Source organism: Phyllopteryx taeniolatus, chromosome 2 (assembly GCF_024500385.1).
Source record: "Phyllopteryx taeniolatus isolate TA_2022b chromosome 2, UOR_Ptae_1.2, whole genome shotgun sequence".
NCBI lineage: Eukaryota > Metazoa > Chordata > Actinopteri > Syngnathiformes > Syngnathidae > Phyllopteryx > Phyllopteryx taeniolatus.
Window position 1 is genome coordinate 2,921,801 of NC_084503.1, and position 12,864 is coordinate 2,934,664.

General features: G+C 39.9%; 1 protein-coding gene across 2 annotated transcripts; it reads right to left on the reverse strand.

The window, feature by feature from the left end:
* Positions 1-3,253: 3,253 nt before the first annotated feature.
* Positions 3,254-9,334, reverse strand: psmd14 (proteasome 26S subunit, non-ATPase 14). 2 transcript variants are annotated; one of them, XM_061753036.1, is made up of 11 exons: positions 9,188-9,334; positions 7,395-7,457; positions 7,196-7,267; positions 6,990-7,109; positions 6,730-6,800; positions 4,544-4,694; positions 4,357-4,464; positions 4,122-4,196; positions 3,877-4,002; positions 3,599-3,661; positions 3,254-3,421 (listed from the first exon to the last, which is right to left on the reverse strand). In XM_061753036.1, exons 2-11 carry the CDS (start codon positions 7,440-7,442, stop codon positions 3,323-3,325), a joined length of 933 nt encoding a protein of 310 aa, XP_061609020.1. In that variant the 5' UTR covers positions 7,443-7,457; positions 9,188-9,334; the 3' UTR covers positions 3,254-3,322. The 2 variants fall into 2 exon arrangements, with proteins under 2 accessions (XP_061609020.1, XP_061609029.1); XM_061753045.1 differs by having other exon boundaries at positions 7,395-7,450; positions 9,188-9,290.
* Between the last annotated feature and the right edge of the window lie 3,530 nt (positions 9,335-12,864).

The window sequence follows — 12,864 nt, forward strand, 5'->3', positions numbered from 1 at the left end:
TGTTTTGAGATACAAGCGTGGTCACCGAACAAACTTGTATTTCAAGGCAACACCGTATTAGCAACGGGACTGTTTCTTTAACCAATCAGATGAATGATTAGAGGGTCAGAGCGCTGACCTTCAATGACATCGGCAATTTTCCATCTTCTAATTGGTTAGTCAGAGCAAAACGTGTTACAGCCAACCTCGACGTAGACTCTGTGTCAGCAAACCCTGGACTGGTTCCTGGTCAGTCACAGGCCGCATAAAGACAGACCACCGTTCACATTCACACCGTCACCGAGCGGCAAGTGAAGCCACACTGCCTGCTTGGAAGTCAGGCGAGCGAACCAGTACGCCGTCAGTACCGTACCGTGAATCTGTGACGTTTCCTGCTTTAGCACATACCCATCACAATAAAAAAAAACAAAAAAAACAGATGTTCCAAAATGATCCCTAAAGCTACAATATGTGATATCACACCATGGATTCAAACCAACAGGTAATTCCGAACCGTTTAGCAGACTTCAGGCTGAAATCAACATCTGTGTTTATTTAACAGTTGTTCATGAGGTAATATATCATCATTCGATTTGCGTAGTTCAAGGTATTCTGTCGCATTACCTCATATTCAGCTTGGAAATAACCCATTGTTCGACTCGCCAACTGTCTCTATAGTGATAGGTTATGATTGATAGCGCTCTTTATCGTTTTTGAGATCACACTGCGTTCCCTACAAAGTCCATTTCTGGCTCCTGTCTACCAGCGTGACAGAAATGTTGGTGTAAAAAGAAGCAAAGCGCTGTTTGTTCACAGTTTCGTAGAGCGCTAATGTTACATCAATGTGCTCTTGGGATAATTGGAAAGGTAATCTTTAATTCATATTCCATTCTATATTTAAAGTAGGGTTGCAAAGGCGCGGGAAATTTCCAGAATGTTTCCAGTAAATTTCCAACGGCGGTTTAGCTGGGGAAGTTTAGAAATATGACAAATTTGAATCTTTCCATGGGAATTGATGGGAATTTAACTGGAGCTTTGGGGTTAATGCACTTTCACATTTGAGCATCAAAATAAACCTTTTGTAGATGTATAGCTCTCCGTAGCCACATGTGAGGGCATTACAGTTTTACTAATTTCAATTTTTTTTTTCTTCCAAGCAACAGGAGCATCACTGCCCGTGCAAGTTTGCTCACGTATGAACCATCACAACACCCCAAAAATTGTGAACCGTATTTTGTGTCTTCTACTTACACTGCCTTGACGAGGAAATAGAAGAGAAGGAAGTTTGTTCAGACTTGTATTCTCCGGTACAGAGCTCTTATCTTGATCCCAAAGAGATACCATTGAATTTCCACTGCATTACAAGAAGGCATTGACTTCAGCGTTCACTTCTGGCTCTAATCTCTGGGAGACATCTGCGGGAATCGGGACATACCGATGAGTTCAGCAGCTTAGAACGAAAATATCGCATGATGATTTAGCGCTTTTTTGAGCACATAATGGAGATTAAAAGATGGGCAAACCACCTCATGAAGATGGATTTCTTTGAACACATGAAATATTATTCTCTTTTCATTGCAACACAAACATGACCAAATACTGATTGAGGCATATTTAATAATAACAGATGTTAAAAATAAAGTTTCATTTGTTGGCAGCTTGCACAAGTTAATCCACCTCTTAATACCTACTCTATCATATTGCAATTACAGAAAGCATCAATACTATACAAAAATGCATTATAAGAGCACATAGCTGTGCCACATACATCATCTGGAATCAACACTTATCTAATAACATGACAAAATTTTATTATTATTATTTTTAAATCCATCATACTCACCAGAGATCATCAATTATTCACTGTATTAATTTGTGCAGATCGCAACAGATTTTGGCTAGTCGAAGTTGGCTGGAACAAATTTTGCTCTAACCAACCAATCAGAAGATGGAAACACGATGACATCAGCAAGGGGCCAGCGCCCTGGCCCTGTCAGGATGAATTTGCAATCTAATTGGTTAAAGAAACGGACAAAATATTATGGACTTTGGACAAAATATCTAAACAGCCACATACTGTACATGTAGAGCCAAGTGAAATGCTACGAAATGAAGAGACTAGACAGTTGGGAATAAATTACTAATTACTATTATTGTACAAATATTAGAATTTAGATTGTATTTAGGTTAGTGTTTTTGATAGCATTTAGGCCAGCAGAGGAGACTTTGCTACGCTGCATAATTGGTTATGAGGCTCTTTTCTTTATTATCAAGATAAAATTAGCTAGGCACCGAGTTTTAAAAGGTTCATTAGGAGAAGAGTTTGTTCTGGAACAAAAACAAAGTAACCGTAAAAGCTTTTAATGAATGACATGGGACCGCATTTGTGAGGACATGCTGGAAAGGGAGGAGAAAAAAAAACCATATGCAGCATGTTCTTGTTTCAGCCGGACATCTAGTAAACTCTCAAGGATTTTATCGGGAAACTGTGATCACCTGTTGGGAATTTATGGTGTTCGCTACTCCTTGCCGGAATCACCATCTTAACATAGTGGAGGGGTTTGAGTGCTTGATTGATCATGGGAGCTCTGTGCCTCTAGCTTGGAAACAGGCTCCGACCGCGTTGTTTTTTTTTCTCTCTAATGTGCAAACGGCAGATCAGCTTACCCAGTCTTCTTGGGAATTCTCCATCATTCTACCAGGGGACTTCAATAAAAGGAACATAACCGCGAAACCTACAGGGGCATGGTTATGACAAATGGTCGCCGCAATTTAAACCGGAGTTGTGTTATATACAGTATCAGCAGACTTTTTGCGCTAGATGATAACGAATCTTTTATTTTTCCGCTACTGTAAGACATTTGTGACGAGTAGGACAATTTTGGGCACACTAGTAGCAAAACTACATTACTAGTGAGCCAAAACTGTGCACATGCTACACTAAAACTACTCGTGAAACTAAATGTTAACTAGTAGAATGTTATATCACTTGTACTACTAGTAGCATGATGTTGTGCTCGTTTTGGCGAAACGCCTTCTAAGGTAACCAGATCAGTCTCAATGTCTAGTACAATTAATTAATCGACCATAGTTAAGTAAATGTTCTTTACAGCACTGTATGTTAGTAGTAGGATGAATAAAGTATCTATCTAGTTTTTATTCACGACCAAGCTATTTGAAATGGGTTTCAAATAAAACTTTCTGCACAGATGAAAAAAAAAAACCTTGCGGATTAAAGGACCTTCAAACACGGATAAATAAAAGCAAGACATCATTCCATACATACATTTATTTTATATAAAAGAAAAATGGTTGTAATATTAACAGTTATAAACAAGAGTCATTACTGGAAAACGACAGTATCCAACATGGCAGCAAGGCACTGAACAATGTTAGATGTCATCAACACATCTACGTGCTCCTCCAAGTGCCTCTTGGGATCCTGCAGGAGAGGAAGACAAGGAAGACAAAAAACTTGATTTACCTGTGTTAGCTTGAGAAACGTAGGGACCTTTCCCATCCATATTAATGACACATCTTAGTCTAATTGGTATTGCACTGACACCGTAAGATTTTCTCAAATGGCATGCACAGAGTTGATAGCGAAACGTAATGTTACCTGTTTTCCAACATTCTTGATGGCCAGCTGTTCTGGTGTCATTTTGTCCTCTTCTTCAACAGCCTGAGACGGAAACGCAACAGCAACACGAACAATTTGTTTAGCAATGCATCCTGACTCTGTGTGATAATTCGTTTTCAAGTTCATTTTAAGATACATGTTTAAAAATGAGGGGTATTACGTCAATGTTAGTATTTAATTGCTAACATAGAATCACAATGTATGATACTAAAGATTGAGCCAGTGTCCTGCCCCAAACAGAACAAAAAGATCGTTACTTTGTTGTAGTTCTTGGCGAGCTCCAGCATTTCCTTGACGATGGTCTCGTTGAGTTTGCAGTGCTCGCTGTAATCCTGCAGTGTGAGACCTTCCATCCAACTCTTCTTATGCAAGTTGAGCAACATCTACAGGAGAGTCAGTCATGTTTCTCATGTTCCTACAAGAACACTAATACAGTGAACCCATCCTACATGATAAACGGGCTCACTGTAATAGGAAATTCATAAACAATGGTGATTTATACCTTCTGCTCCAACTCATTTTTCCTGTAATTAATGGTGATTGAATAGTAGTGTCTGTTCAGTCCATGAATCAAAGCCTAAAATTAGAGAAAAAGAGGTAAATACTTATACATGTAGTAATAGCAAATCTCAACATTCTACTAATTCAACTACTCTATTTCTCCTAGTACACATTCGGCTTGGTTTTATAGGAACAAATACCGTAGCAAGCTAACGTGATTCAATGCGTCACGTTACCTGGATCGAGGGTTTGTTCAGATGACCCAGATTTGATGTGGTTTGTCTTGGTTCATGACCCAACACCATCATATTTGCATTGATCAGTCTGAAGGCATCAATGACAACCTGGAAGACACGTTGTGAAGGAAATCAAATCCAAAGGAATTTCTAAATAATTCCCTCATGTTTTATAACGCTCACCCACCTTTCCTTTGACACTCTGAATGGGATCCACCACCACAGCGACCGCTCTCTCCGACAGAGCCTCAAAGCTCTGCTGCGTGTTGATGTCCACCCCGGACAACCAGCAGCCAAAACCAGGGTGGCTGTGATACCAGCCCACCACCATCTCGGGCCTGATGAGCAGTGGACAGTAGTTAAATAAACACAGTGAACCCCCGTTTATCTTGAGGGATATAAACCAGACCGACCCATGACGGATGAAGCTGCGATGTAGAGATCATTAAAAAAAATGTTTGAAATAGTTGATCCCTCTCATATAAACTTAGTAAAACACACACTCTAAAGTATTTCTTAGTGCCTGTTCTCACTCTTGCTGTCAAGAAATGGGAGACTATCTTATACCATCACTTTGAGGAAACAGAAAGACTCCCTTGCCTGTGCTAGTCTTTTTTTTTTTTTTTTTTAAATAAGCGGCAAAGTTTGCTTCCTTCAAGCATTTCGCCACTTGCAGATGTTTAATGTAAAACGGACACATAAAAAAAAAAAAAAATTGAACCTTGTATGTATTTAAAAACAAACAAGTCGCCTAATGAAAGTCTACTAGCTTAATGCTAACATATCATGCCAAACAACATAGCATAACGAAAATGAACAAAGATGGTACAGTAATTATAAACCTTAAAACGACTGCTACTTTAACCCACATGGAGCAGCAGCATATACAAAGTAATGTGAACCCCTACATATTTGCGGTTTGGCATTTGCAAATACACTTTTGTGGATATTTTCGAAACCTATCCTATTATTCACTGGAAAACTCAAAATCAAAACTCAGACTTACCTGTATATGTAAAAACCCACAAAAAAAGTGATTACTGTATTTTCACGGCCATAAGGCGCACTAAAAAGTCTTACATTTTCTCCAAAATGGACGGGGCGCCTTATGTGTGCACCGAGTTCCAACATCTATCAATGTTGTTGTGCGATGAGCGCTCCGGTTGACTAGGTTTTTTTTGTTTGTTTTTTTTAGCATTTCCTGCCGACACGCTGCTGAGGACAGAGGAAGGGTGCATGAAGTAGGACGCTATTCTACATGGACACCCGCATTTCCGGGGTGTGCATTGCGCAAAACAACATCGGTTTGGCTAAGGACCCCCGAAAATGTCACTTACGAAGAGATACGCTTAAGAAGCACAGTTTAAACTCCAAGCTATCAGTTACGCGGAGGAACATGGGAATCGAGCAGCCGCGAGAGAATTCAAGATCAACAAATCCATGGTTCGCAAGTGGAGGAAGCAGGAAAACGAGCTTCGCCAAGTCAAGACGAAGAAGCTGAGTTTCCGAGGAAAAAAATGAAAAACAAAACGCGGAAACAAGGCGAGATGCAACTCGAGCAATGGATTAATGAGCAAAGAACAGCCGGGAGAAGCGTCTCTACAGTCACCATTCGACTGAGTGCAATAAGTCGGGGCTTGCCATCATTCCGGGAGGCTTGACGAAGCGCTGGACATCCGTGTAAACAAGGGCGTTCAAAGTGAAGTGAGCGACGGGCTCGCCATGGATGACAGATGGCGAACACAGCTTTACTAAGACGAGGTGGCAGCGCCGGGCGAGTTACGCCACAATTTGTGAACGGATTGTGGATGTTGGGGCGAGCGTGTCTGCTTGCACTGTTGTTCGAGCTTTCGCACGGCAACGAGACTTACTCGAACCTGGCGTGTTGGATTGAGAACTTGCCCAGCTGTTCATTTCGGATACAGAAGATGAGGACTTTGATGGATTTGTGGATGAGGATTGATCAAAAAAATAACGTGAGTACATTGTGAAATACTTCAATAAAGTACAACCAGACTCAGTTTTGCTCCCGCTGCCTTTTTAAAAAGTTTTAGCGTGCATGCACGCTACCGTATGTTTTAAGCTAGCGTATGTTTTACCATGCCTGCGCCCAATAATACGGTGCGCCTTATGTATGTGTTAAATCCAGAAATAGACCCCGTAACTGAGACTGCACCTTGTAATACGGTGCGCCCTATGGTCGTGAAAATGCGGTACTTAAAAATCTGGGATAGAGCGATGAACCGCATTATAGTGGGGGTTCACTGTATAAGCCAAATGTAAGTTTGACTCGTCAACTCGGTAATTCTTTATTGGTACATGTACACATGAACAGGGACCATTCTTGAGCACTGTCGGTGTCGAACGGCTTACCTGCCCGTCTGCTTCAACATGTCCAACATCTTGGCTTGGAACACAGGGTCCACTGCCTCAACACTCACACCCTGTGAGAAAACAAATAGTTCAACACATTAAAATTCTTGGTATAATGTTAATTATTCTATTTTCCTGATTTCTTTGGGGAAAAAATGTTTGAAAATTGGCATTAGAACGTTTTTTTTTTTTTCTCTAGAATAAAAAATTGGGGTGCGGAATCTCAATATAAAAGGGGGGGGGGGGGGGGGGAAGCATACCGTTCCAGACTGGGGCATGGCAAACACATCAATAACTCGCACTGTGTAGTCGTCAACAAACTCTCCCAGCATCAATCCCATGACTTCCATTGGAACACCCGCACGCCCGTGCTTTAACATCTAACAAGGATAGATAGAAAAACAACAGAGGTCACACAAAAGTACAAAGCAACTTTAACATACATTTAGTTATTGTTGGTGTGTACCTTGAGCAGTGCCAATGATGAGATATAGACTTGCTCTGCTGTGTCCACAGCTGGTGCATCTGTCGGGGGGCCCTGATCCGGCACAGCGAATCAATCAGGTGATTTAACGTAAACATCAACTAAATACCAATCAATGTTTTTTTTCCACAGTTTTGAGGTGTGTACAATTATGGCTTTATGACAATTTAGGCTTTGCTACCTGGCCAAGCCCTGGCATTCCCCCACCAAGCCTCAAGAGACGGTCCATGTCAGGGTCTGTTGACTTGACGATTGACACAAATGATTATTATTATGCAATAATTTCACTTGAATTGAAAGGAAATTTCACATCTGGTAATAGGAAATGGATTTTTGACTATGACATATGGATATTGAATAATAATACTAAAAAACAGTGACTATATTAGATCAAGTGCAAACAAAGTAAGTATGATAAACTTGAAATAATAATTGTTCTGAAGAAATAGTAAAATAGAAAGACAGTAAAGCTGGCAAGCATTAGGAGTATGGGTTGTCTAGTACATTCAGCTTTGTCCGATTTGTGATTCTCAGTGTGGTAGGAGTACCACTAGTAGTACGTGACCTCCCTCTAGTGGTCTGTGAAAGAATGACTACCTAAGTACAGTTCATTTGTATTTAACTTTGCATTAACTTTTAAGTTAAAAACATTTGCATACAAGCTTTTAACAACTATTTATTTTCATACATTAATGTATAATTTTATTTAACCTTTCTGTGTGATATATTCTAATTGAAATTATTTATGTATATTTTTTTCCATCCATCCATCCATTTTCTGAGCCGCTTCTCCTCACTAGGGTCGCGGGCGTGCTGGAGCCTATCCCAGCTGTCATTGGGCAGGAGGCGGGGTACACCCTGAACTGGTTGCCAGCCAATCGCAGGGCACATAGAAACAAACAACCATTCGCACTCACAGTCATGCCTACGGGCAATTTAGAGTCTCCAATTAATGCATGTTTTTGGGATGTGGGAGGAAACCGGAGTGCCCGGAGAAAACCCACACAGGCACGGGGAGAACATGCAAACTCCACACAGGCGGGGCCGGGGATTGAACCCAGGTCCTCAGAACTGTGAGGCTGACGCTCTAACCAGTCGGCCACCGTGCCGCCTGTATATTTTTTTATTTTACTAAATTTATTTAAGCGCAGCTCTAATGTTTTTAATGTTTACTGTATTAATGTTAATGTTGGTTATGATGGTGGTACTTAGAGAGCAATATTTCAGGTGGTACTTGGTGTAAAAAGTTTGAGAACCACTGTTTTAAGGGGGACATGCACATGACTTTCAATGCGCAATATTATGCATACATTTTATGCATATGAACTGTTTCATACAAGTGTACATATTGGGTGTATTACAATTCATAACCGTGTCATAAACCGTACTTCCCAATTTGCACTACTTGTACATATATTACTGTAGGATAACTGGACTATATTTCTCACTTTCTCAGATTAAATTCCTCGTCAGTGCTGCTCTCTGTATTCGTTTTTATTTCGTCGTGGTTTCTACATTAATAACATGTATACGTGTATAATAGGTGTATGTGCGTGAGTATTAGTGATGTGACAATTTTATTTCCGATTATTATAGTATTTATCAAGCTCCCTCTAACCCTAGAAGAAAACTTTCAATCTGAGATTCGTTGACCACTTGCATTACTCGGCTAATCTACCCGCACCTTTATCTAAATAACTATGCGTTGTACTTGGAACCTTGTTGAAGTCGCAGTGTATTAGAGCTTTGCTAGACATTACACTCTATCCCATTAGATCGCAGTTCCATTAAAAAAAAGAAAACAAATATCATCGTAAATTACAATTGACGTTTGCGTCCTGTTAGCATACTCACGCTAGCCTAGTGTCAGCCTTCAAAAGGAAGGCAGCAACAAATTATTTACACTGAGTCCACGTCACCGAATCGCTTATATAATCATATAAATAACTTCATATTTGGCCCAGATGTACTTACGAATTTATGTTGTAGCTTTCAGAGGCTGTTTTAATACACGAAAATAAATCGGCACGAGTGGCTACAATGAATCAGCCAGAATCATGTTGTCGAACAACTTCCGTCGCATAATTGACGTCAGCCCCACCCTCTCTTTTTCCAATTACGAAATTGAGACGCAAGAGGACGCTACATTCACATTTAGTGAGTAGCTTCTTGCGCAAATCTTGTGTTCATCCATTTTATATTCAGAACTGTACTTCTTTTCAGCAATGTTTTTTTGTATCGGTTGTGCCAAACACAGCAAAATATCTGAAATGCTGAATAAAAATTTATTTAAAAATGTGTCTTGTTGTTAGCTGAGCTGGACAAATCAAATTTGATGATAGTTTATTAACATATTTTTTCTTTAAAACACATCAAAAATGACATTGAATAAGTGAAGTGTTACCTAAATTGTCCTGCAATTCTGGAACTGAATTCCAATGCTAAAATGTAAAATCTGGGGGAAATGGGAATTTTTTAGGACGTGGAACCTAATTGCTCACATGTCCTGAATTTTATGAATGTTTGAAAGTCTGAATCAGTTGAGAACAATGGAAAGAAAAGTGTGACAAAAACGTGCCAGGAATAGAAAAGAATACAACAGAATTACCTTTATTGTCACTACACACATGTAAAATGAAATTGAAAGCAACATATGCGGTGCAAACTTGTAACAAAACAAATAAAATAAGTGAAATATATCAAATCTATTTTCAACAAAAGATAATAAAACAAAAGTAAAAGTAATCACAAAAAAAATCTAATTGTGTGTGAATGCTGAAGAGCTGAAGCTGAGTAGAAATGCTTTGGAATTCATTGAATTGTTGACATTCTAAAAGGTAAAATGTGAGACTTGCAGTTGGAATGGTTTGAATCCGTGTTGAACTGTGGAAGGATAATTTAAATGTGTCAAATATATCTTAATTTGGCAAATTCAGTGTGGAGAGTGAGGAATTTGGGGAAGGTGGGAATTCCTGGAATGTGGAAAATAGTTCCCAACGTGCCCTGAATGAGTTGAACAGTGTTGAATTTGGAATGGGAACGATGCGGAACAATCTTGTTGAGCCTCCCCTTCACTTGAATGGACTTTTCTTTTGTGGAAATGTGGAATTCTTAGAAAAGTTGCCATTTTTTGGAATGTGGAAAGTAGGCTTGTCACACAAACTCATCAAATTCATCAACAAATATTTCAATATTCGGGTTTAATCAAAATAAGAAATTTGCAAACATGTGCTTTTACTTTGGAAAATAAACCTCTTTTCTGACATTACGCACCAAAACAGTAACATAATCAATGTATAGGGGGAAAAAATAATAGTCAGATTATGCTAATTAAAAAATATATAAAATAAAAAAAGCATTATTTGCAGCTGCAGTATGAATAACATGTAACTGAAGCTGAAACAGCGGCGGAAGTGTGCATCAATCTGCCCTTCGGATTAATCAGTAGCCAAGAAGTGGCTCTTGCAGTTTCAAAACGGTTGGTGAGTACATCACTCCCTCTCATGGGATATTGCTTCATTCTTTTTTTTTTTGATTGTGTGTTTGTTTTTGTTCAATCATTCAACAATTCCCAACAATCAACAATAATCGGTTAATAAAGAGTAACGGGGAAAACGATTTTGCAATAGACTTCAGTGCCAAGTACATTTTTATCCGATTACTCAATTAACCAATGGAATAATCGATTTTAAAAATATTCAATAGTGACAGCCCATGTCCCGAATTTGAGACTTTGAGTTTGCACGGTTTTGAATTGGTTGAGAGGAATTGTAAAGGGCAAGAAGCATAGCTTTGCCGCAGGAAGTTTCTGGGTTTGAATCTCAGCTTTGGCCTTTCTCTGTCCACTTTGGATTTTGGGTTCAACATGTACTTGTGTGGGTTTTCTCCGCATCCTCTCTGGTCTGGAACGTATCCCCCGTAATAAACGGGGCTTTACGATCTATGTCTTTAAATTCTGTGAGTTTTTTTTTTCTAAGTTAAAAGAGTAAAAATGTCACAATGTTTGCACGGTCTCATATTTCGACATGCAAGCATTACACTATCCCCCGAGGAGTCGTAAACCCCAAACCAAACCGCACCACCAATGAGCTTGTTCAATAAGCTTCAGTGTTTCCTTTTGTTCTTGCCAAATAGTTACAAATCCCGCAATCCACCCAGGAGTGTCACTTCACTGCCAAACAGTCCTACCGGACAGGACTGCTGGCGAGCTCAGCTCTTGACTGGGATCTGCATTCCTTGCTTACGCTGTGGATGATGGAGGAGAAGAACTTGTCCACATTCCTCAGTCCCTCCCTCTCCACACCCGTGGGACCTCCTGGCTTCTACCTCACAACCACTCAGCAGTCCCCGCCAGGATGTGCTTTCTTCACATGCGATTTACTACTTTCAATGGCCATTGGAGCTCCACGATGGGCTATCAGACTTTAAATCATTATATATATATATATATATTATTCATGCTCTCTCTAAAATCCGTTGACCAACGTTTGCTTACAATACTAGGCTCAACTAGGAGGCGTTAGCTGTTAACCAGTAGAATTTTCCCACTAGTTTTGCCTCACTAGTAACATGTCCTACTAGAATACCTCAGTTGTCCTAACAGTGAAGACAAAGAGCATACTGGTACATGGACCTACAGCTTTATCTCAAGATATGGAATAAACGGTTTTCCATACAAGGCTGCAATCCGGCTGAGCATTTCCTTAATTTGGGCTGGTTGCTTTGTTGAAATTGAATTGATCTCTTAAAATTGTACATTCACCATGAAATGGACAGGTGTTGGCAATACATTGATCAGGGTCAAGACAATGCGGGAAACAAGCCAAGTGTTTGCGGAATCATTATTGCTGACTGGGTTACTCACGATTGATTGGCAGTTGGCCCATTTATTGAGTTCAAAACCTATTCATGTCATTGATCACGTAGGAAGTCATTTCTCAAGCTTTTTGTTGAACATACCGAATTACGCAGATCGATTGCCCTCTTGGCTAGATCTTCCATTTGAACAGACACAATGGAGAGCAAGGCCTGACATTGACATCTTTTATGTGTAAAAGACGTGCACCGAAACCACGTGGGGCCGGCCCTCTCCTGTCACTAAATGAACATATGTAATTCATTACAAGAACAAGGAATCTTCGAAAACAAAGACTGCTGCAGCTGATGATTCGATTTGGAATGAGCGTCGCTTTCGAGGAACACGAGAAGTGTGTAACATGACACCGGCATGAAGCTGTAATCCCACCGGCCGGCAGAGAGAAGCCAGAGAAACGTGATGCTTTGAAAAGCTTCCCTACACACAGATGATTGAGTTTTACTTTTTAAATCTCCACAAAGACCTATGGAGCACATGGTTGTATGTGACTAGGAAATGAGAGTTATTTATTGAAATACTGCACATGGACAAAAGCAGTATCCAGTAGGGCGATTATTGATGTTTCTCTACTGCAGATTGTCACAATATTGCATTCCCTGAGAGTAGACCAAAGATGAGTCAAGACTCAAAACTGAGGATTTATTGTTAAGGATTTGGATTTTTTAAATGTGCTTCCGCTGCCAAAGCACATACAAAATCATAAGAGGCACGAAGCTAGTTTTCACTATTGGCTTGATTGCGGGACTAAGACACGATGTAGTAATTACGGTGGCAT

Bases quoted from the DNA above. Each gene is read 5' to 3' on its own strand.
- psmd14 (XM_061753036.1), bottom strand. From the start codon at position 7,442: ATGGACCGTCTCTTGAGGCTTGGTGGGGGAATGCCAGGGCTTGGCCAG. The intron at 7,268-7,394 runs GTAGCAAAGCCT...GTGCCGGATCAG, and splicing joins GAATGCCAGGGCTTGGCCAG to GGCCCCCCGACAGATGCACC. The intron at 7,110-7,195 runs GTACACACCAAC...TATCCTTGTTAG, and splicing joins CATCATTGGCACTGCTCAAG to ATGTTAAAGCACGGGCGTGC.